General features: G+C 39.6%; 4 protein-coding genes across 9 annotated transcripts in view; 2 read left to right on the top strand and 2 right to left on the bottom strand.

Moving 5' to 3' along the window:
• LOC124642656 (mucin-2) overlaps positions 1 to 1,222 on the top strand; it is a 35,134-nt gene extending 33,912 nt beyond the window's left edge. For all 3 annotated transcript variants that reach the window (XM_047181226.1, XM_047181228.1, XM_047181227.1), the window contains exon 14: positions 110 to 1,222. In XM_047181226.1, the coding sequence (XP_047037182.1) occupies positions 110 to 262 (153 nt within the window). In that variant the 3' untranslated portion in view covers positions 263 to 1,222. The remainder of the gene's footprint in view (positions 1 to 109) is intronic.
• A 4,106-nt stretch (positions 1,223 to 5,328) lies between these two features.
• On the bottom strand, positions 5,329 to 23,509 carry LOC124642600 (formin-like protein 5). Of its 3 annotated transcripts, none has more exons than XM_047181077.1 (10): positions 23,321 to 23,509; positions 17,618 to 17,692; positions 16,239 to 16,374; positions 10,563 to 10,639; positions 10,181 to 10,229; positions 9,694 to 9,813; positions 9,129 to 9,207; positions 8,636 to 8,876; positions 8,206 to 8,332; positions 5,329 to 8,125 (listed from the first exon to the last, which is right to left on the bottom strand). In XM_047181077.1, exons 1-10 carry the CDS (start codon positions 23,381 to 23,383, stop codon positions 7,110 to 7,112), a joined length of 1,983 nt encoding a protein of 660 aa, XP_047037033.1. In that variant the 5' UTR covers positions 23,384 to 23,509; the 3' UTR covers positions 5,329 to 7,109. The 3 variants fall into 3 exon arrangements, with proteins under 3 accessions (XP_047037033.1, XP_047037035.1, XP_047037036.1); XM_047181079.1 differs by lacking the exon at positions 23,321 to 23,509 and adding an exon at positions 22,897 to 23,287; XM_047181080.1 differs by lacking the exon at positions 23,321 to 23,509 and adding an exon at positions 22,901 to 23,286.
• LOC124642601 lies at positions 12,031 to 15,785 on the bottom strand. 2 transcript variants are annotated; one of them, XM_047181082.1, is made up of 3 exons: positions 14,845 to 15,785; positions 14,428 to 14,646; positions 12,031 to 14,017 (listed from the first exon to the last, which is right to left on the bottom strand). In XM_047181082.1, exons 1-3 carry the CDS (start codon positions 14,998 to 15,000, stop codon positions 13,313 to 13,315), a joined length of 1,080 nt encoding a protein of 359 aa, XP_047037038.1. In that variant the 5' UTR covers positions 15,001 to 15,785; the 3' UTR covers positions 12,031 to 13,312. The 2 variants fall into 2 exon arrangements, with proteins under 2 accessions (XP_047037038.1, XP_047037037.1); XM_047181081.1 differs by having other exon boundaries at positions 14,845 to 15,780.
• A 1,130-nt stretch (positions 23,510 to 24,639) lies between the features above and the next one.
• The window catches only part of LOC124642567 (microtubule-associated serine/threonine-protein kinase 3), a 91,084-nt gene continuing 90,353 nt past the window's right edge, over positions 24,640 to 25,370 (top strand). The window contains exon 1 of the mRNA XM_047181008.1: positions 24,640 to 24,988. Coding sequence (XP_047036964.1) covers positions 24,856 to 24,988 — 133 coding nt within the window. The 5' untranslated portion in view covers positions 24,640 to 24,855. The remainder of the gene's footprint in view (positions 24,989 to 25,370) is intronic.

The following is a 25,370-nucleotide window of genomic DNA, read 5'->3' as shown; positions in this document are numbered from 1 at the left end:
CTTATTCCAAGCCCAAAGCCATAAGAACTTTCATCCCAATTATTTACCAGTTTTAATCCTTACACATCTAAGTTATTCCTCACATAATTAAACTCTATATTCTCCACAGGCGATGGCGCAAGGTGGCGGTAGCTACGCATCAGGCCGCGCCATGTACGAATACGAATCCGGTTCCCGAAGCAAAGAGAAGCACTCGGAGAAGAAGACAGCCGTCCCCATCTGCCTGCCTCTCTGCTGCGCCATGCCCTGTGTCATAATGTAACCTTGACCTTGAAAATGTCACCCACAATAGGCTCGCTCGATTTTTTGTATTCTAAAGCCCACTTTTTGACATAAATGTCAGTTTTTTCTTATAACAACTGTTTTAACTTAGAAAATTCATCATCTGTCTAGAGTTTAGACTTTTCCCTTGTTTTACTTTTTACCTTGAAAATTTGACTTTAAAATTGTAAACAGTTGTTTTAAGAAAACTGAAGTTTATCTTGTAGGTAAACTAGGGCTTAAGTAGTCTTTTTTATGGGTAAAGTTAGAATATTTCATCAACATCGGGCGAGCCTATAATTTATGTTGATATTATATACCTAGTTTTAAGTTTTTTGTACGTGTTGACAGCTATCAAAACAGAATGACCTTGAGATTTTAAGTGGAGGTCATAGCAATTTTAGCTCTCAATAGTAATGTCATACAAGTAAATTATATGAAATCATGTAAATTGAGGTGTGACCTTGGTGACAAGGTCAATGTGTTAACGTGAATGTTAGTGTACACAGCTGTATATCGGATCATTTTATGTGATTTATATGTAAAGTAAGTAATAGGTGAGTGTCTATACGCTTCTCCTTAGAAAGTGTATCAGAGCTTACAAAAACGAATACTTTAACGAATCTCAGACAAATAGAAAATAACATCGTACGTAACTGTACTTTTCATTGTTAAATTGTAACCCACTTTTGGTTTTGACAGTACCTTTTACATGTTGAATTATATCTTTACTGAATAAAGCTAATCTAACAAGGTGCCATTAATGTTATTTTTAATTATAATTAAGTCATCTTCTGAGCGCAAAAAAAATGTATCATGAAAGTGAAAAATTATGGTGCTGCCATCTGTACGTCTTCTATGTAAACATATTTTACAATTGTTGAAATACATGCGCTCGGTTATATTGTGTATAAAGCGATATTGTAATTTTTATTAATAATAAATTTTATTAACTTGATAATACTTTATTTTATTTTGAAAAGTAGCAGTTGGGGTATTTCCTGGCTAGTTAAGCAAGTTGGTATTTAGGGCTATTCCTGCTCGGTAACACCCTTTCGTCAACACTGTTGACGATCGGGAAAAAAGTTTCGTTCGTTCGCAGTATCCATGAATGTTGGTTTTTATTATTAAAATATGGAAATAAAAATATTTTTTTTTTTCCATTTTACTACATTTTCTTCATTTTACTCTTTGATACATACAACCATCTTACGGGGACTCTGGTACGGGAACAGTGTAACCATGGAGTCCGTAACCATTTTCCCTTTTGGGAAATATAGGTATTGTTCTGTTCTCTGCGGTTCTTCATGGGTGGGAATAAAGACTGGACAGAAGAGCCTTGTGAACAAACTATGGTCGTTTGGTCAAAGTGTAAAATGGTTATTATCAAGGGCGGATCCAGGGGGTAGGTCACAAGGTCATGACCCCCCCCCTGGGCCAGGTTCAGGACCTAAGAGGACCAATAATTGAAATGGTTAAACACGATGTTTTATGTTTTTGTTATAAGTATAAGATAATTTTTATTCCGAGTGAATAGGTAGATACCTACATAGTTACATGTAGAGTAGTTTTGCTGAAGCATTCGTGCTCGCAACGCTCACTCTCTATTCTTTATTTACTCTTTATCCGTACCTACCCAAAAGGAGGAAACAGGACCGTGTTACTAAGAATCTGCCGGGTTGTCTACATTACATGCTGTATCTCATGCAGGGCCGTCTTAACCTATGGTGCAGGGTGTGCGAATAACCCGGGCGCCTCGATCTCAGGGGCGCCGCGGGACGCCCCACCACCAGGAAATTTCGAAGAAATTACACCCGTTCGATAAGGAAGTTCCACATTGTATCATGATACTGACAAAAAAGTCGCCTTCGCTTTCGAAAAAATTCTAGCTCGCTACGCTCGCGAGTAAATGACTATGTCTGTACTGTATTTCTGATTGTTTATTATTTTTATTGACGCACCGAATCAACGAACACAAATGGCACTCGCTCTAATCACGGTTCCTTTTGTTTTGTACGTAATTCCCAGTCTGATTTGTGAGTCTTCAAACAAATAATTTAAAAAAGTCGCGCTCGCTGCGCTCGCGACTATTGTTGCTTTACAGTGTGCTTAATCAGGTACTTTTGTGTCGTAGGCTCAAAAAATTTCGCGCTCGCTTCGCTCGCGCAATATTATATATGCTTCGCCTCGATAACTTCATAAGTCAAATATAGCAAAAAAAAAAAATATTAATGGAGTCCTCAAAAACAAAACAGTTTGCGCTTCCGACTGCTTGTTACTTTAACTTTTTGTGTCCCAAAATTAAAAAAATTTGCGCGCTCGCTTCGCTCGCGCTAATTTTTACAATTACGTTGTCCAGTCTCGACTTTCATAACTTAAATCTGGCCAACAGTTTGAGCCTACAATGATTTGGAAACATTTTTTTAAGTCCTTTACCTACCAAAAAAGTGACTTTCGTTCGAACGTACTTATTTATATTCCTTGTAAAGTACTTCGATCAGTATGTACTACTCAAAATCTTTCAATAGATACATAGGTGGCGCTTGGGTGATGATTGCACCCAGGCGCTACATGAGCTAGAGACAGCCCTGATCTCATGAACCCTTACCAATAGTAAGACAATTAAAGTTTTCACAGAAAATGTTTTACTGTTGCTGCAATAAAAAACGTACGCGGCCTTTTCTGCGTACACAATACTTTTCAAACGTTTAGTCCTGAAAAAATTCTCGCGCTTTCTTGTATTTGTGCTGTATTTGTTATACAGCAAGAAAGCGTTTTCATCTACTTTTAGTTCTCGAACTGAAAAAAAATTTTCGCGCTCGCTTCGCTCGCGCTTTTTTCAATTTCGCGTCCCTGATTATGTCCAAGAAATCGCGTTCGTTCAACTCGGACCATTTTCTACATAAAAACACTTTTTTAACCTTAGTCCTCGACCTGAACAAAAATTTTCGCGCTCGCTTCGCTCGCGCTTTTTTGTTTGGCACATGTGTTTAGTATATATACGAGAAATTGCGCTCACTGTGCTCGGGCCATTTTCTACATGAAAACACTTTTCTCAACATTCGAAAAATTTCGAGCTCGCTACTATCGCGCTTATTGTATTTATACTACTACTATTAAAAGAAGTATACGCTACAATATAATATTTTTTGTGACTTGACCACGACTGTGTGACCCCCCCCTGGCGCCGAAGCTGGATCCGCCCTTGGTTATTATGCACATGATAAGGCCATTTTTTTATTTTCTAGTTAGTTGTGTTTAAAAACATCTAACATAATCCATTAAAACATTTTAAAAATCCATGACATGTTTTAATTTCCATATTTAAAAAATAAAAACCAGCATTCATGGACTCTGCGAACGAACGAAACTTTTTTTTCCTGATCGTCAGCAGTATTGACGACAGGAACGAAAGGTGTTACGAAAGGGAATTACCCGCAGTAATAAGTAGCGTTCGTCAACACTGTGAACGAACGAAACTTTTCCCGATCGTCAACAGTGTTCACGAAAGGGTGTTACCGAGCGGGAATAGCCCGCGCGCCCGGTATTTAGGTATTTCATTGTATCAAAAGGCTGTATGTATGTCTAGATATAGGTAAATAATTATTATCTTGTATGTCTCTGACCGACCACGGGACTACAGAGTCCCGGATTTTTGGAAGGCGAACGTGGGGCCGAAGCCAACACGCTGAAGCCCTTTTGAGACAACTTTAATGAAATGGCGACACGAAACCGACGATTATCCCCGTATACACTATAGAAATGTACCCAAGGACAATCCCCGGTTCTGTGCTAAACTATTGCTAACTATGGAGGAAAACTACTTGGGCTATTGTGATGGGATGTTAGTGGACTAGGAATGGGAAGACTATGGGAACTATGGCACCTGCCGATAACAATGTTTGCACACGTAAAAATGGCAGGTGGAGACTCGCCAACTCACTTACTGGGCCCCCGGGAATCACTCACTGAATAGCAACAAGAGGGCAACAGGTACATGAGCGGCTGAAGGCGGACCTCGGCGGACTTTAAACGCAGATCACGCGCTCCCTGTGGGTCCAGCATCACCGGCCCACTCGCCACTTACCACGAGGCACCTACCCTCCGAGCGGGCTGCTAACCCTGCTCTAGCGACTCCACTCTGACCGGCCGATGAAGGCAAGCCAAGAGGCGGGAGACCTATCCCCCGTCATGCTTCTCTCCGGCAGGCCAGAGATGGGGGACAGTATACTCTCCCTGGAGCACTCGGATATATAGCCCCGCGGGGTCGCTACTCCCCGTCATCCGCCTCAGATGCCCTGCGATTATTATTAGTGTTCATTCACCTCACTCACCTGGGGCCCGATTCTCCTAATTTTACTTAAGCGACATACGATTGACGTTCGACTCGATTCGACTGAGATCCGATCCAGACTCGATTACGATTGAAGCGTATGTGGCATTCCGCTATTTTTTCTTTGAAATAAACGTTTTTATCCTTTTCTGTCATTCAATAATGAATCATTTTGTCTGCAAATGATTTACGATTGCAAAATGATTGTACAGCAAACTACCGTATAGACCAAAATAGCAGACCAATCGCACACCAATCAAATACGATTGGTCTTTTATTTAGTAGCAGAATGCCCAATATGGTTAAAACTGCTATTGCGATTCGATTTCTATTCGATTTTGACATTATTAACTTAGGAGAATCGGGCCCCTGATTATAGTGATAATAGCTGCATGTATATTTACTTCCTCTTCTTGGATAGTTTGAAAACAATTACGTGTTTTCTATCCTGCTTGAAAGATTAAAGTGCAAGTTTTCGGTACATCATACTTACCACGATGTTAGAATGTTCCACGCGAGCCTTTACCATAGTCACTACCAAAAATGTAATGTCCATTACGGTTTGCCACTACTCATATTTAAGTGGCAAGTAATTGCATTCAGAGAAGGTTAGCAAGTCTATGTTGTGCAGTTCATACTTGTGTATAGACAGAAGGTGCAAATAATAAGGCGTACTTCTAGCAGTCAAAAGAAGCGAGGAGCTACCTCACAGTGCAAAAATAAAACAAAGGGGATAATAAAAACACAGTGATATATATATATTTTCGTTTGTTTAGCAAAGTTTTTGGATCTCGTCCAACAAGGCAGTGATGGGGTGTGTCGCCGGCGCTGCACTAACAAGCCGGCGCGGCTTCACCCGCAGCACACACGTAAGGCCTTCAGGTTCGCGCGGGCTCCGCCGGAGGACCGGCCCCTCGCGCTTACGATGCCGCCGTATCTATACTTGAATATCACCACAATGTTGGTACCTCTACTATTGCAACGCCACCATTAACACTCATCCCATTCTCATCAAAACAACACAATTACACATAAACCTAACGGAAAAATTAAAAATAAAGAGTTTAACTTTTACAAAAACGTATTATTCAGCGAAAACATAAAGCTCGCACGTTCGCATCACAATCGCCGTGTAACACAACACATACAGACCGCACAGCGGCAACATTTGGCATCTTTTGTAAACTCGATAACAAACTCTATGTAACAATATTCAACTATAGATACACAAAACTCGTCTTTTCATACAAGATATGGTGAAAAATTTACCAAATTGTCATTCGTACGGGTTTGCTTGCTTCCAAACGTAATCGGAACTAGGAACTGTGCAATTTTGTAACAGGCTGGACCTCACCAAGGCGGCTATTAATTGTTCATAAAATATTTGCAAATAGTTTTGTTTTTGGTTCATTATAGAGTAACAGACACTTATATTTTTATTTGGGTCAGCGCACACGGTTATACACGACGGACAGATACAAAAGCGTTTATATTATAATGTGTACAGAGACACTACAACAGTGGTTCAAATTCGAATTATTATATAAAACTAGAGTTTGTACACATGAGTCTAACTTGTGTTACACTTGCATGTTGCACTAAGAAGCTTTATGTGCAACTCATTTGTTAACTAAACTATGTATTTACAAAAGTTTGTGGCAATCGGTGGAACAGTTCCGAAGATAAGAGTATAACTACACCCTGACGGACAGCGCCAGAGCGGCGGGCGGCGCATAGCAGTGTGCGCTTACCTTATCATTAATAACAACAATTTGGTACAACTTTTCATATAGTAAATGTTTATATTTATAAAATTTAACTTTCTCTTTCCCTTATTATTGATATTTCGACGCATGATAGATGCAATAATTATGTATAATATACAATTGGAACTCCTATTTAATTATTTATTAATTACCTAATTTTTTTCTTCTTTCATTTTAAAAATCACAAAAGGTAACGACAACTCATGAAACAGTCGGGAGATTATTATTTAATCTTATTTGGGAACTTTATAACTATACAAATAAGTGGTGGACCGGATCGAGAGCGCGCGAGGCGGCGGGCGGCCGCCGGCCCGGCCGGCTGTCCGGCGTCCGGCGCCGGCGGCCGGGGGCCGGCCGGCACTCGTCCGGCCTCGTCCGGCTCGGCGCTCTGATCGCGCGCAATATCTTCGACAATATCGACTGAGCAATGCGTGTACTATTAATTACAAAAATACCAAGAGCGTCCAACATATTGAGCACAATCAAAGCGTTCAGTCTGCGGGCCGGCGACTCGCGGCCGACTGGAATGTACGTGCGAGCCGGGTGCGGCCGGCGGCCGACGACCGGCCGCTCGCCGCCCGCTACACAATATCACATGCGGGCGCGGACCCGCCCGCCAACTTGTCAATCGGCCGAGTTACAAAATAAATATATGACTAGGCATGTTTCCGCCGGCCGGCCACTATAACTAACGTAAGGACACTTGGGTGTGGGCGCGGGGCGGGCGACACGCATTTGGCACTCCACGGTCAGTCGATCACCACGTAGGGCAGCGCCACCAGCTCCCCGAGCCTCGCGCACTCGTGCCACTCCGCGAACCGCTCCGGCCGCGCCGGCCGGCCCAGCTCGTCCCGCGCCGTGTCGGCCGCCGCCAGCGCCTCCTCCAGCGCGGCGTCCGAGCTCAGTGCAGCTCGCGGCAGCACGGGCGCCGCCTGCAGCTCGTCGTACAGGAAGGGCGCGGCGGCGGCGGCTTGGCAGGCGGCCTGCAGCAGCGCGGCGCCGCCGGGCTCGGGTTTCGTGCGCGGCACGGAGCGGTGCTGCGGGGCGGAGCTGGCGAACTGCTCGGCGGCGGCGGGCTCCGGCCGCGGGGTGGCGCCGAACTGCGTCTCGTCCTCGGGCGTGAGGAGCGGCGCCTTCAGTCTCTCGCTGGGCTCGAGGGGCGGCGCGCTGACCATCTCGGCCTCCACTATCACCTCCTCCTTGGGTTCGCGCTTGACTGGCGGCCGGAGGTCGTCGTCGCCGTCCTGCTCGGCGGGCTCGGGCTCGGGCTCGGGGTAGGGCCGCAGCGGCGGCGGCTCGGGCGGCGGCGGCAGGTCTGGGGGCGGCGGCGCGAAGCTGGTCCAGGGCAGGTGCGGGCACAGCGGCACGCGCGACATGTTCTTGGCGCAGTAGTCGTCGGCGTAGTCGGAGTACTTGTAGAGCGGCACGACGGAGGCGAAGAGGCCGGGGCGGTCGGGGTCGGCGGCGGGGCGGACGGCGAAGCGGTGCGGCAGCGCGGGCGCGCGGGTGCCGTTGACGCCGGGCAGCAGCGCGTGGTGCAGCGCGTGCACGTGGCGGGGTCGGACACGGGTCCGCGCGCCGGCGGGGCACGTGCCGGGCGAGGCGGGCGCGGGCGAGGCCCCGGGGGAGGCGGGCGGACAGGTGCACTCGTGGTAGTCGCGCGGCTCCTCCAGCGGCTCCATGGGCTCGGGGGGCGGCGCGGGGGAGGGCAGGCGCGGGGGGGACGCGCCGCCGTTACGTAGCGGGGAGTCCACCTTCACCACCGCTGTAACACGAACATGACATATGTAGTTTGGGACAATGTTATACTGGTACAATTTCTCCCAGTATTGCAGCAGTACATACGGTCGGGCTCTATGAGCATGACGTCGGGCGAGGCGGGGGAGCGCGGGGAGCGCGGGGAGGCGGGGGACGCGGGGGGCTTGCTGCCGCGAGACTGGATCTGCTCTAGCAGCTCCTTTGTCGTCTTCACCTGATAAATTATAACACATTATAAATAAAACAACATTAAAGACTGGTTTTACACCAAATAATTAGAAATGGCCGCTATTTTAATGAATGTTGAAATTTTGCTTCATCCAAAATACTCATACTCGACTCATCAAACAAGGTTGGAATTGGCTTCCAATATCGTTATATTGACATTTCTGGGAGCAAAGTTTTGACAGATGATATTGGTATATATTTTTTCCTATACTATATTTTTTTCACATTAATGATTTACATTTCAAACTGTTAATGTGAAAAGAGGAAACATGACTTTAATAATAATTACCTTCTTAGCGCCAGCAGGTGGCATCCTATTAACGAGGGCGGCATAAGAATCGAGCGCATCACGTTTGGTTCCATTCCTTCGTCGCTCGTGGGTGCCGTTCCTTGCGGCCCACGCGTGCGGCGCGGGGCCCGGCGGCGCGGGCAGCGGGGCCCCGGGGCCCAGCGCGCCGGGGCCCAGTGCGGGCGCCGGCGCCGCCACCGGACCTGTCGCCTCCGTGCCTGAGCCGGCGCGACTGTGGCCTCTGTGGGAACGAAATCATGTGTTTTTAAATATGCGTAAAGAAATATTCTTGTGTGAAGTATACCATGAAATGATTGCTTACTTTTTGTGTAGTGTTGTAAACAGCACAAAATAAATCTAAAACGTAAGTGAGTAATCATTCGTAACATATTGACGGGCTTGATTCCAACATTCTGCATTAATTTAAAGCGAGCCTAGAAACTGAAAAAAAATATTAACAAGAACACCAAAAGATGACAAATATTGGACTTACCTTTTTTTCTTAGGTTTTTTATCTCTTTTCGCTTTCTTTTCGTCGTATAAAGGTTCTGGTGAGGGCGGCCTTTTTACGGCTGTAACCAAATTAATATTCTTATTACAACCCTGATTTAAATTCGTTATATATAATTATCGAATTACATCAATGCATTTGTATAATAGGTCAATAAAGAAAATATCCTGTTGTGCTAACTGATGACAAAAATTATTTTACTCCCGAGAAAGAAACTCTCCGAAGGCAAAAACAACCGATTTTCTTAAAACTGTTTGCCATGAATTTTCACATTTAATTTTCAAAGTAAACAGATGTTTTTGTATGGTGTACTTGGGACTTAGGCCGGCAATACACGGACCGCTTAAAGCAGTCAGGGCTGACAGCTTCAAGCTGTCGACTGCACAGTGAACTGCAGAGTTCTATGGACGCACATACACGAACCGCTCGAGCAGTTGCAACTGATTCGGGCGGTCGACAGCTTGATGCTGCTGCCTCTGACTGCTTCAAGCGGTCCGTGTATTGCCGGCCCTAAAGTAATAGATAAACAGCTACATTGAGTACTTACGCGGCGTGAGCGGTTTATGCGTGTTGGCGAGCAGCGCGGCGGCGGTGGGCGCGGCGGCGGGCGGCGGCTCGTCGTCCACCAGGATCACATCCTGCGAGTCCGACTCGTAGCCGCCCCACGCTGGAATATTATAACAAGGATGTGTTAGAAATTGTGTAAAAGATCCAGCTACATCCGGTAAGACTGGAATGGAACCAACATAATTTGGAAAAGGCTCGGGAGATAATGATGAAGTTAGAAATCGTCTTAATTCTAGTGGTAATTAATTGTAAAGTTCCCACTCTCGTTATTGCCTGCCGTTTGAAGATCTTTGAATGTCTTTGAAGGTAATTAGAAGCCAGAAAGTGTGACAACTAGTCCTTTAGAAAGTTTTACACAGCTTTATTTAAGACATTCAGCATTAGGTTATACTGAAAACTTTTCACTTTTATGCAGAGGGTTTTGCGTAAAATATGTATTTTCCTTTCTGAACTTAGATTATACTAACCCGGTCTGGATGGCGGGCGAGGGCTGTTCACCGCTGGGCTCACCACTTGCTGAAATGTTATATCATCATTTACTATGACTGTAATTAATTTAGTTGTGTATCTGACATTTAATATTTGAAAAGTTTATTTTTAGTTTAAAGACATCCTTCATGTATATTTTCATCACGAGTGGGTAAATTTATCATAAAAATTGACATCATACTTTTCAATAACATCCAAAAACCCTTTTCTTACCGCGTGGTAAGAAAAGTATATAGTAAGTATATAAAATACTTCTTATAAACTTTATCCCAAAATCCAAAGGGGTGTATCAAGACCTACAATGGGGTACATTAAGACATAAAATGGGTTGCATAAGACATTCAAAGGGGGTCAACTTACCCGCGAGAGCGCCGGCGACGTGAGAGGGGTGCCGCCGAGTCGACGCACCTGTCTCTCTGCCGACGAACGATTTGAACCTGAGGCATGAAGGGTGACGGTTAAATAAGTGATTTTATATTCAAATTAATAAGAGATCATCGGCAACAAAACGAAATATTGCAGAAATCTATACTATTGTTATAAAGCTGAAGACTGATTGTTCTCTTTAGAGCACTAATTTCAGTAACTACTGGAACTGTGTACATAATATGTATTTGAAAAATTGCTCAGTATGAGATGGCTTATCCATAGAGGAAGGCTATAGGCAATTTTTTCAGGGTACAAAATCTTTTAGTGTTAGATAGTCCATTAACAGAAGGTTATAGGCTTCTTATCCGGGTACGCGGAGTGGCTGCCACAAATGATAAGCTGTGATTTTTTTTTTCATATACGTCTGAAGATGAAATAACGAGTATCACCATGTTTTATAACGCTCAACAAATCTAGATTTCAAATTCAATTAGTTCGATTGGCTAACCTAACCTTCAAAAACCAATTCGAACCCATTGTCTCAACCCACTTATCTATTTTTCATTGCCAAATTGCCATGGTTCACAAAAACTTACATAATTCTACAATGAGTCAGTGTTTCATAAGTGGTAAGTATTGGTAGTCTAATTGCGATCGAATCGCTTGATCACGACTGTTGGCCAATGGCTTGCGAAACCATACTGTATTGAAGATCGATGGGGTGTGTCGTTGTTTTGTTGTGGTGGCGGTAGATGGCGTTGGTTTGAGGTTTAGAAATGTTGTTAGTTAGGGGAATAACCGTAATGGGTTTTGTCTTATCGATACATAGTAATCTACTACTAATTAGGGCCTCGGAGAGCGCGTAGACGCCCTCATAAAAAAGGTTTTGAAGCTACATTTCTTATCTCATATACTCAGATTGCTGTCCTTCAAGATCAGCCGCCAAAAATTGATCTGGATGCCATTATCATTATGTATTTGCGAAACTTTTGGTAAAGGAGATTGCCCGTTTTGTAAGGGAAGTTGGGTCCCAGTGAAAAATGTTTGTGCCCTGAAGATTTTTATTTTAACTAATAGGAAAAACATTGCATTTTCATAATCAGAAACCTTTTTTCATTTATTCACCCTGGTTCAAGAGATATCATTATTTTTCTGTTTTAAGAATATAGGTTATAATTAGAAATTGACATGGACTATAGATCACTATGAGCATAGAAATATGTACTGTAAATAGCAGTACCATGGAATTATGTCTCTATTTATGCATAAAGTAATGGAATTGTTATTATGTGTTTCCCGCGGTTACACCCGCGTCCCCGGGAACACCTTTCCATACCCGGATAAATTATAGCCTACCTAATCAAATCTTTCCTCTTTATAATATTAGTATAGACTCATAATTACCGTTATTGATAGTTATTATTATTTTAGTAATAGCAAGGGAAATAAAAAAAAAACAAAACATGAATAAACTATTTATTCTTCATAAAATATTTCGTCCAAAGATTGAGCTGGAGCACTCACATTGTTGAAGCGGCCCCAGCTTAAATACCACAATACTGTCATAGTATGAGCACAACACCCTACCGTACGGTTACCCACTAGACAGTTACAATAGTAAGCAATGATACTTTCTAAAGAATTTGCCCGATCTTCATCTCTACTTATCAACAAATAAGAGTAATATGTTTTATGGCTCACATGGCGGGACTTAATTCTAGTCCTAATTAAATAATTATTTTGACCCAATATTAAGGGCAAATCCTCTTCCAAGACATCATTGCTTACTTCAACATTATAAGTACCATTACTTCTTATGTGCTCCCCATAATAGGATCTAGCCTGTTTTAATTGGTAAGATCCCAATGCAAATCTTCTTAAATCATCTAAAGTTAATCTTGGAAAATGATCTAAATGGGGAGCATTGCTGTCTATGTTTTGGAAAACCGTACGTCTCCTATTGATGTTATCCCTTCGAATAAATTCCCCCAAATAATTACTACTGTTTAATCTCGCCTGAGCAATTTGCACATACTCTGCAGCGTCAGGTCTATCTTCAATTGTTGGGTGGAATTTATTCAAAAGGGCACAAACAATTTTAAAATCATCCATAAGGTGTGTTGATGCTCTGTTAAAATATTCTTGTCGAAACAGTTTGTAGTCTCTTTTGATGCGACCATTTACAATTTCAACTACCCATCTACACATAGTCACACACCTAGACTTGTTTGCTTGGTCAGTGGTCAATTGAAATTCACCTTCCAATAATGACTCAGGCATGTATGTTTTATAATTATAGCTTTGGAGTTCAGGGATCACGTCTCTAAATCCCCTATCCAATATAAAGACATCCCCCTGTCTAAAAAATGAGCGCATTGGACCACTTTCATTACGAAATAGATCACTCATGATTGTCGAGTCATTTTTTGTTGCTTCATATGGTCCAATGCACTCTAAAATATATCCATCACAACATGTGATTAAAAAGGGTTTAACCAAATTATTATATTTGTGTAGACTATATGTCTGTTTCTGATATTTGTAGTTACTACTACTCTGTACATAAACATATGTACCATCACATATGACAATAGCAGGTTTAGAATCTGGAGCCATGCTACTGTCTCCGAATAGACCTTCAGGAATAGTCCTGTTACGTGAGGCCACATTTTGTATATTAGTGTGATTAACTCCCAAATGCATTGGTACAAAATGTTCTTTTAAACATTCCCTAACAATGTTCATTTTTTTTCTAATGTAGATCGTGGCAATTGAAAAAGAGTTGCCAGTCTTTGGTTGCTGTCCCCTGTCCTAAGTTTAACAAGAAATGTGCTTAATGCAAGGCTAGGATTTCTAACCTTATTATGTAAAGTAGGAAGGCTATTTAATATTTCATTAAACTGCATCTCTGTAAGTCCCAGCCAATAATGGCGTAAATGTGCATCCATTGCTGCAATATTATTAAAATCTAAACTTCTTTGAGAAGCTCTTTCCAGTATGGAAAATATATCATCAACTTGAAAGCTAGTAAAGTCATTTAGGTTGGTAGTCAGTTCATCCCACTGATTGCTATATAAATGGTGATGACAGATTCTAGCATTTAAAGGTATATATATATTGTACTGCAATAACAACAGTTCCTTTATAGTCATAGGTACTAAAAGACGTTCATCATTATCACAGCCTACAAACATACAGTGACGAGAAGCTGCAGCAACTCGTTTATACTTTTGTGAGTTAATCTTAGATTGAACTCGTAATGCTTGTTGTGGTTGAGATGTTGGAGCTGGCATTGGAGGTGGTTCAGGTATCTCGGGGTCTTCTAATGAAGATAGAGCTGCATCCATGACCCTTGCAGGTCTGTTTGAATCTTGAACCTCCAAACGTCTCGTCTCCCGAGTTGCTGCTAACCAGCAAGGAATGCACACTTTTTGTAAATGTGGAACCTAAAATGAAATAGTTGGTATTAGTGAATATCAGAATAGGTACCAAACCCTATATTGTTATTGTGCAAGCATATGAATAAAAATAGCATCAATTAGAAATAAACTATGCAGCATTTTTTCTGAAACATTATTTAGAAAATGTTAAACACAATTGCAGGGTATGAGATCTCAGGTTCAGTTCCAGGATTGGGTTTCTGGGTATTTCCATTAAGATTTCATGAGTAGTAACCAGAAGAGCCTGGAATACTGGGTTTGTGCCTGGTTGATTGCATGGTCTCACCGTTATTACTTAGAACATAACTGACAAAATGTATTGTGTACTGTTAGGTACACCTCTGCCTAATCGTCGTCACGCTTGTGATTGGGGATTATAGGCGTGATGATACAGAATGTTATTAAATAATACTCACCAGATGTGCTAAAGTCCATCTTAAAATCATGCTACGTTGGGGACAGTCTAACTCAACTCTGTGGGTTCTCCGACTTGCAACAGAGATACCACATCCATAACAAACATTTAAGTGACCATATGCAGGTGATATATCCTCGTGGGATCCAGTTATATTTGACAATATCCTTTCTTGCAACAGCAAATAACATTCAATACATAGGATATCATCTGACGTTACCTGGAAAAGATTATATTCTATACTATTCTATATTTATAACTGCTTAAACTTGTAAATACATAAACTCTCATAAAGAACTAAGTTTACAGTGCTAAGTTTACTCTAATCAAATGTTATTTTGAGTTTGCATAATGCATTTAACCACTATATTTATATTGTCCACAATAATTATTATTGTTTATGCACACGATAACTTACAGGTGTAGGCGTTGTCCAAGTTCGTAGAAGAACTGTCATTTGCTCGTTCAACTCCTCAACTGTATACCGGCGTAAATTAGACGCTAGTAAAAGGGAACAGTTAATACAGCGTCGGTAAGACAGGCGGTGTGCCCGACTTCTGGCTGGGGTAGACATAGTTCTGACAAAAACAGTTCGGGAGTTCAATATCACACAAGGATTTCACTAAGAGTCAAATTGTTCTCCAAGAATAGCACTTTATCTCACAAAGAACAGCACAAACAAGAGTCAAGCACTTAGAGTCAATATCTCACAAAGAGGAGTCAATTATCTCACAAAACATAAAGTAAGTACGCGAGGAACTTATTAGCTCAACTCGGTGGTAGCAGAAAGGCACGTATCGTAAATAATAACTAAGTAAATACGGAATTCAAAACTCAACGTATTATACAAAGCAATCACGAACACACAACGAACGAACGTCAAAGTGATGTGACATGCGCAAGTAAATGTTGCCAGAGCAATTATATTTAATCATTAATAAATCGATTTAAGTTTTTAAATTACGTAAGGCTTTTATTTTAATTTAAAATCGCTCTTATCTTATCTATCTTATCTTATCTGTTCAACAATATAGACTTATCATGAATATAGTTAGAATAATAATTAAAAATAATTGTATTTTTTTATTTTTAATAACTGTTTTGTTTTGATATCGATTACTCTATTGATTAAAATACGTAATTTTCAATAGTTATTTGATATCTGGCAACTTTTTTTTGTTTACCAATCAAACGGATGTCGACGTAATGTTTAACTATTAATTAATTTTAACTTTATTCCCAGGGTGAAAGAAATTGTATAAAAAATAATTTGGAAACAAAAAAATAAACAATATTTTTAGGTTATTATTCCATTCAGGCACACGATACCACAAAAGGGACCTGCCCCGTGGCAATCTCCTTTCCTTCCTATTGTGGGCCATCGGCCATCCATACCGGAATTTATTCAATTCACAGGAGGAGCAAGAATCGTCGTCATAGCCTAAAGATTCCCACTACTGGACCGCTGGTTCCTAGCACGCAAGGTTTTGCCCATACTCACCGCGCTGGGCATGCGAAGTATTCCTTGACTTCAGGGTGCGTCTACACGGCGCATGTAGCTGGAGCAAGTTAACATGAGCAAGTGACAAGAGCACGCGGGTGGGTATTTTGCTTTGGTACATACGCGAGTTGGGATAAGGGCAGGAGGATGAGGATGATGACATACGCGAGTCGCTGGGGTCCAGCACGTCTTTAAAATGCATGTAACCTGCGCATAGGCCTCAAGATGCGCAAGCTACTTGCACCGTGTGGATGCACCCTCAGTCAACTTCGCAAGTACTAAGGAGACATTAAGATGATATTGTCAGCTACCTGTATGTCCGGGCGAGGCGACGGTGGGTATGACGAGGTCCCGCCATCGCTTGACCAGCACCTTGGCCCGCCGCGCGAGACTGGGGTCCGATGTCTTCCTCCGAAGCTCGTTCACGTGTTTACCCAGTCGGGTGGTCTGGAATTTAGAAGGTTTAGGTGAGAAAATATGTAAGAATCTCTACGATTATTATAAAGGTGAGGGGTTTTCTTTGAATGAGCGAATATAAAAATAAAGATCGTTTTTTTAAACATGGGTATGCAGTACAAACAGGTTTGCTATTCAGGGAGGTTACATATAATATCAGGAACTACTGGACTGATTTGAGAAATTCTTTCAGTGTTAAAAAGGTAATTTATAGAAGGCTATAGGCTACTATATAGTTATCAGGGTGTGTGGAGTTATAGTTTCCACAGGAAGCGGGTGAAATACCTGGTGGAACCTAGTTAAGTAGATAAAAAGATAACTTTAAATAACGCTTGCGGCTGCCATCAACCTTAAACTTATTGCTTTAGCTTACGACTAGACCAACCAAGTGTTGACAAACAGTTTATGTGAATCAAGTTAATTAAGATATTATCATTGTCATTCACTATTCTATGTAATGTCTTATACCTACAGCTATTAAGTTACTGTGTACTTAATAAAAACTAATCACCGACTTTTATGTACTTAAGAAATTGTGACTAAAAAATTACAGGGTGTTAAGTTAATGATTTTATTTGATTTCCTAATACTAACATACAATGTTTTTAGATAACATTATTGTTGTTTTAATTGGGTCATTAGAGGATAATTATAATTTGGAAAAGCTAGTGTGAGGAAGTTTGATAATATGTACATTGTGGAAGTACCACTAAATTTGGAGTATTTTGATACTTTGTAACTAGTACAGCCCGCAGTCCAGTTTTGCGGGGCCGGCATTTTACTGTATCGTGCAAAACTGAACTACGTGTGAACACAGCGTCCGTTTTTGCAGAATTCCCGCTTTTGACTGGACGAACGATCCAGTATCAAGTGACAAAGCCGAATCGCACAAATCGACTGGAACAGCATTTTGTAGGATCCTGCATGCGGTTTGCTCGTGTGAACACTAGCATATAATATCTTTTGCGATCAAACAGGATCCTGCAAAAAACTGGACTGCCGTGTGAAAGGGCCGGTACCTAGTCGACGCTGTCGCTCTCGCATAGGCCTTGTTAGTCGTCACACGGATGCAGCTTAAATCATCTTTTATAGAAGTAAAAGGCCACTGATGGTAAAAAAGTTTTTTGAAGTATTTGCAATGGACCTACGCCTGATCTCTCTCCAGTGTCAGATTGCCGTCTCATAAAACTAGGAGAGTGAAGAAGTCAGTATTAATTAAAATAAAATATCTCACCTCCAGCAGCTCTTTTGTGATATTGATTCTCTCCAATACGGATATAATTTCGTTGACAGTATGCATGTCGACAACCTGGAACAGTCGAGAAAATTATGTTAAAACTTCATAAAATTGTTGATACTTTATGACAAATAACTGTCCTTCTAAAATTGGCTTCTGACTTCGGATAAGTCAAAATGTTTAAACAAAATACTGTTGCGAAAGCGCATGGCGCCAATTGGCTGACTTCAGAATGGTATAGTTATTTGACGAGAGCTGTACTGCTTTTTTTTTTTTTTGAAAATTTAGCTATCGTATGCAAAGGGTGGCTAAAAGAAACGTGAAGTCCGATTTTTTTGCCTTTACTAACAAACTTTAAGAATACGTCAACTAATCATTCATTAGTTTTTATTAAGTTTTGTTCTTGTTTCCTATTTTTTTAATTTGGCCGTGAGCAGATTACGATAAGACCGCTTTATTTCCGTGAAAATATCCGAGTCCACGAGCCCTTTGGAAGCTATTAATTTAGCGACAACAAGCAACGATGCTGTACTTAGAGGGGGATACGGAGCAAATTGTGCAGAATATTAATTTAGCGACAACAAGCAACGATGCTGTACTTAGAGGGGGATACGGAGCAAATTGTGCAGAATATTTCAATAGTCTCAGTATCTAAAATTAAAATGATTTAAAAGCTGAAATTAAGTTCAAAACCTCCTTTTTTTAAATCGGTTAAAAATAACTTAATAAAACATCAATACGTACAATGTTGTAAATTCCGGTAAAAAGCCACTGTTATTTCTTTTAGTTTGGTTTATGATATTTCTTAGTTTCACGATTTTACGACGTTCCGCAATCAATGGGGGGAAAAAAATAACTATCGACCGTTTCCTATGATTGCGGCGCGCGCGCAGCCTCCGATATGACTCATGGGTTACAAGTTTGATTCTTAGGTAATGAAACTTTATGGCCCTTTTTGTAAACTGTACTTTTTTTACTTGTTACCATGGTTTCTAAGCTAGATTTTTAGGCTAAATAACAATTTATTTACTGGAAAGTTTTGTAAATTTTTACTAAGTAAACAATTAGCTACTAAATACATAATAAACTAAAATTAGAAAAGAACAATAGCTAGTGTGTTTCTGTGTTAGATCTTGAAAATAAAATCGGTTTCTAGGTCAAGGCAAAAACCGAAATTCTACACATTGCTTCTAATATAATAACAACAGACGGGCCGAAAGGGCATTTCTTGAATGACTTAGTATTAAGCAGGTATAATTAATAATTAGAGCAAGAATTTGTGCCCCACTGACTGATTTAGTATTTTTAATCACTTAATGAGGGATGAAAACCATGCTACTTAATAAATTTGGATGGATGGAGAGGGAGAGGAAGACTGAAAAAGATGACAGATTGTCTGAGCAATGACATGAATAAGAAGGCAGTCAATGTTAGTATGGTGAGTAAAAAAGAAATGGAAGAGAAGAGGCTATTGTGCTGACCATAAATAAAATTGGATAAGATAAGTTGATCTGTCTTTAGAGGACCAGGTTTTTACAAGCTTTTATTTAACTTGCAATGTATGTATGTATGTATGTATGTATGTATGTAACTATGTGTGTTCGGGTGGAATTTTACAACTCAATTTTAAGGCACTTGCCCTCAACCGATTGAGCTGCAATTTTGCATACATGTTTAGTTTGGATGACAATGCATGTTAAGCTATGTGACGTCATCCTAAATCCAACATGGCTAAATATACAAGATGGCGGACTAGTTATTTTTAAAGTACCTATACAATATGGGTATCAAATGAAAGGGATTGACTAGTAGAACACATTGCACTTTACGAAATAAAAATCCAAGATGGCCGCCGCTACAAAATGGTGAATAACCTATTTTTTTCAATCCCATCCATATAGGTATCCAATGACAGGCAAGTAAAATAAAGTGCACTTTACCAAATCAAAACTAAAAAGTATAAAATAAATTGAGGTAAAAAAATCTTTAAAAACAAGCTTTTATTTAAATGCGCTAAAAATAAAAAAAATAAGCTTTTACTGTAACTTTACTGATTTATGTTTTAAAAGCTTGTTGCGATTTTACTAAGAAAGTAAATACGAGTACTTAAATGTCGCGACAAGCTTTTAAAACATAAATCAGTAAAGTTACAGTAAAAGCTTATTTTTTTTATTTTTAGCGCATTTAAATAAAAGCTTGTTTTTAAAGATTTTTTTACCTCAATTTATTTACATATTGAAATGAAAAAGTGATGTGTACAAAAATTACTGAGAACTTGGATCTAAAAAAAATCATAATAAATTCATATATATACAATTTGAATCTCTCTGACAAGAAGGCACCAAACTATAAAATGATCAATCTATCTGGACTTACATAATAATAAATATATAAATGTTTTTAGATTTACTAAAATCAAGTTTAGACAAGTTTGAAGAGGCTTACTGGAACAGTTATGAAACTTGATATATGCTTGTTCTAGCTTTCTAATTAACAACCCAGCGTTTTATATACTAGCATTTAGCATTAATCTTATGCCTAGCCTTTTCCCAACTATGTTGGTGTCAGCTTCCAGTGTAACCGGATACAGCTGAGGACCAGTGTTTAACTTGGATTGACTGGTTATCTGACCTCCTCAATATTCAAAACAACAACTGTAACTTGGGTTCATAAATACTGAAAAAATGACTGATGTGTGATGGTCTTGTATAGCTAAAATAGTTGAGGCCCAGTTAGAGCCTTTTTTCTTCCGATTAATATTTCAAGAAGTTTAAAATTTTATGACATGTTGAGAAATTTGCATCTTATTTCTCGCTAGTTATGTCACATAATTGCAATCTAAGTTATTGAAAGGACTTTTGCAAAAGCTGAAATATTCAGCAACAGAACAATTTTAGAATTGGGGTCTCCTTGAGGATATTTCCCAGTACACATGGGATAAATTAAATTGTTTTCTCTATCTACCTTGTGTAGACTTGTAATTAGTAGTATTAGACAAAGTTGCCTTATAAAAACAAGAAATAAGTAACATTCCGATAAACTTGACTAAAAAGCAAATTCCTTTAGATCTAGCTTCCTTATTTAACTTCATAGTTGCAAGTTATTTGCCAGAGAATAGAATTCCAAGCTATGGTGTTATATTGTCAATCTATTGTGTTAAATCTGGCCTAGGAAGTATTGAATAACATAAAAACTTATTATTTTATGTCCGATGAGTCATAAAAAATTGTAATGTTACATGTCTAGTTACACCATAATTTGCAAGTCGGCCATTGAAATCTTAGGTACTTGAAAATAAGTTAGCGAATCTTATAGAGATTTTGGTATAATTATAAAATATTTAATTAATTAATTATTTGGATAAAACAGGTATCATTTTAAAAGTTATTTTCGATATAAATACAGCTACTGTTTATTAATAATTTTATGTGATACAGTGCTTTACAAGACTACCAAAATGCATGTTTGAAAACCCTTTTACTTCTTTGAAAAGATTAACTTTAGTTGTTTATTATGAGTTTATTTCCTGTGTTACAAGAATAGATTTAAAGGTGATGCATTATGTGTAATTAGTAGGTATTATTTACTGTTATTATTAATATAAAGAGTTCATTAACCCTATCTCTTGGTAAATAAAATGTCGCCAATGAATTTTCAATTTATCATTCATCTGTTTCACTTTTTCCAACTTTATTGGGCTTGGCTTTCAGTGTGCCTGGCTGCTCCTGAGTACTAGTGTTTTACATGGAGTGACTGCCCATCCTACTTCCTCAAGTTACCTGGGCAATTCAGTGCCTTTTGGTAAAACTTTCTGCGAAACTTCCAGAATAACTTGTAACAACAATGGTGTACAAGTTACTGGGTTTAGAAAATGTATGATAGAATCCAGAGTTGGATCATCGTCTTCATATCAGTCAATTGCCATGCACTACTGAATGTGTCTTCGTTATCTACATTCAGTCCAACTTTGAAAGAATAGATGCCTGATCTGTCCAAAGCTTAAGGTTGAAAAGGTCTGTGCGCTTACTTAAAAGGCATATCTCACCGACTTTATAAGAATATGGTCGGAGACATGCTCTCTCAATTTGTAATAGGTTAGAATACTTTACAGAGTCTAGACTAACAAATTTAAGTTAATGACTGAAACATGATCATAAATGAAACCAGGTTATTAACCTATAATAAAATTCAGTTGAACAGTTAAGTACCCAAAACAATGAATTATTATATGTAATAGCAAATTACATTGTAGTTTACAATAAGTATAACTTATGAACATTTGAAATGCAACTTTGTTATAAGTGCTGGCTCAAGCGATTTGTCAACTTATGTATATCATATTTCTTAGAAACTTGATAGCAATTCTGGCCCTGTAATTGCAGGGGCAAATTAAGTTCACAACGACTTACTTGCAGCTTAAGACTGAGTTTATACTTTTTGACTAACTCGATGAGCTAGTAAAAATATAATTTACATACTTGTGACTAAACTCTAACTAAGATCTGTATGTTAACTGTAAAATTCTGTGTTACAGTAGTCTGTACATTTATGTAATCAATTCTTGATGCTGAAATAGAGATTGTCTTGTTAGTCACCGTTTCTGTGAAATTATAGTTAAGTTACTCAATCAGTCTATTAGGTAGCATCTTATCAATGTAACTTTTTATGGGTTTATCTTTAGAAGATAAATATTGTGGTGGTCAGAATTGATCAAGAAACGGATCATAGAGGTCAAATAAAGACATCATGTTGCATCACATTGCACCGACTTTAATACAACCTTAACTGAAACTAACCTCTTTATGTTCAGAACCCATGGCAACTAACTTCATGGTAAAATAACCTAAATTAACCCACGGTTTATTAACAACCCAGAACAGTGTATTAACTGAACAACAACCCAGAATAACAGCGAACAAGGAAACAACCAGTGTTAACAAAATAATGAGTTATCAGACTTAAAATAATCATGACCACAATAATGATAACAGCTAGAGATACTGTAGAAGTTTTAAAACAACTGTCATAACACTAGCCACTTGCCTCAACATGCCATCCACCTGCTCCTAGGCCTTAGCAACAGTCTGAAGCCAGCTAAATAACACGAGTCTGCTAAATAACCACTAAAGTACCGAAATATTACTTATTGCTTCACCACCAAGTGAGAACAGGCTTCAAACACGAGCTACGAGGAGGCAACAGTGTGATGAGGAGCAGCATACGGCACGCGGGGCGCCAGGTGCCGCCGTTACACCTATAGCTACGTTTGTACTCACGTACGTAAGGTCAATCAGTACAAAAAAACACATATTTGCAGCAGCCCCGTCGCTTAGTCACACCAACGGAGAAGATAAACGGGAAAGGTCGCGCGTGGCACAATTCCATACTTTCACATTGCAAAATTTTTGGCACTAGGGACGGAGGGACGGGGCGGCGGGCTGGCGACGTCAGTGGCCCCTCTAACTCGCACGCTCACGTATCCACACGGTCCGTTTCCGCTCCGCGATCCGCACTATACTCCGATTTATTGTTTGTACGGTTATCAACACATCTCGTGATCTTAGCACAGCACAAGGCACCCCCGAGACAACCTCGCGAGTGTCCGAATCGCAACATCGAATCGGGTGTCATGGGCTCGTGGACCGTTTCGTATCTCGGCTAGTTTATCGGACTTACGATCATCAAAACTCTGAAACTTACATTGTAATTGTTATCCAACGCATTCAGAAGTCGATTACTTAGTTCATGAGCGTTATTACTCATTTATAAACGAAAATATTTAACTAAATACGACGAACGTGTCTTCGGCTGCGTCGTAATGGCGGACCGACGACTACGTATGCCCGTGCCAGGGCATTTTAGCCGAATAATTCAACTGATATCTACCGAGGCGACGCACACTCGTGTTTTTCCGTTTCTTTTGACGGAATATGTCAAATTTAACAAATTTGGCCAATAGATGGCGCAATGTACCAATTTTTTTTATTGTTTATTTTACATTTTTTGGAAATATGTTTATTGAAATGAAGTTAGTAGTTTATTATCTCGTCAAATAATGCAGTAAATATAGCCGAAACTCAATAACTATTTAAAATTTTAGTGACTTCTATGATGTAAATTGGCAACATTAAGATGTCAGTTACAGCCATTTTTCGATATGGTATACTAATCTGTACCACATTTTCCTATTATGCCGTGAGATGGCGCTGATTATAATTGAAAAAAAATAAGGATGGAGGATTTTACACCTGTTAATTTGACTGTAATGCCAGTAATAAAAATATGGTCGCGGTGAACATATTCAAGTTCTTTAGCATGGCGGTGTCCTCTTCAAAAGAAGTACTTATTAAAAAGTAATAAGAAAATATTCAAAACATCAAAAAGGAAGTTAAAGAAAAGTTTTCGTCTTTTTCAAAAAAACGTAAATTGTTTTTAGTGGCACATCTCGTTTTTTACATGTTTTGCTTTCAAACTTGTTTTAAAACTTCCCCCTCCTGTAAATGACTTGGTTTCACACGCGTCTTAGGGTATCAATTTCCTTCAGCCAGGTAAAAAGTAGCCTCAGTAACTCATTGTTACCTCAGCTATTTGCTTCTGAAAGTCTCACCTTAATCAGTCTAGCCATTATAAATAAATAAATAAATAAATACTACCACGAATACTACCACGATCTGGAACGCAATGTTTTAGTTGCTATATTATAAATTACTTTTCCCCATATTTGTTTAAAGTATCGAATATGCAATTCTTCGAAGGATATAGTTAAAAATCTTAAAAATACCCCAGTTGTGATTAGCGTTGTTTCTAGACTGAGCCTTGTTTATTATCAGTGTGATAAATAAAATTACAGTTATTTACGAACCTAAAATTCACGCAAAAAATATGTTTCAATAGTTTTAGTTTCCTCTAACAGGGACTTACGTTTGCCATCAATGATCATAAACTATAACGATGTAAACACTGTGTGGTAAAATTCTAGTAGCTAGCAACATTAGCAAGCCCTTCAAAAGTGTCATTTTTCGATTTGTGCGAAGTCGTGTATCGCGTTATTTATCATGACATAGAAAATATTTGCATTAACAATCGTTTATGGATACCTTGATTTTAATCAATGTTTACGCACGCTTAATATTAACGGTGTCATGTAAATAGACCGTGAAATTGTAAAGTTGTTCAAGGGGTGTTAAATGGGGGAAATATTAGTGCATTTGTGTGTTGTGCTGTGAGAGTGAACGATGGATCGCCGATGTTCCCAGTCCGTCCGGACACTTGTGTTCGACGATTCGGACTCTGATCCGCCTAAAGTCGGACAGAAGAAGGATCTGGCGTCGGCTGGAGCGCCATTGTCGTTGAACCAGAGCGCTGAAGGTCGGTGAAATTATCAATATTATGGTTGGCAAATGTGTGAAATGGGTAGAGTGGAGCAGGGTTTCGTTGTTTTCAAGGTTTATCTGCTGTCATTTTAATTGCGAGGGCGCGAATAAACGGCTACAGTTGATTGGTGGAGCCTGTTTTGCGCCAAATAAACCAGTAAATAATAACAGCGACGCCTACAGTTACCTTACGTTCATGTTATGATTGCGAAACACAAAAATTGCATTACTATGACCCAGATGATCATTTCTCTGATAAAAATACACACGAATACTTTTACCAACAGTTTTATATGACCATGGCATATTTATTTACAACCTTATAATTTCTTGGCATTGCAAAAATGTTCAGAAATGATAAAAATAAGGTAATCTTG

This window comes from Helicoverpa zea, chromosome 25 (genome assembly GCF_022581195.2).
Source record: "Helicoverpa zea isolate HzStark_Cry1AcR chromosome 25, ilHelZeax1.1, whole genome shotgun sequence".
NCBI lineage: Eukaryota > Metazoa > Arthropoda > Insecta > Lepidoptera > Noctuidae > Helicoverpa > Helicoverpa zea.
The sequence above is the reverse complement of the archived record's forward strand: the minus strand, read 5'-3'. Positions and strand labels throughout refer to the sequence as shown.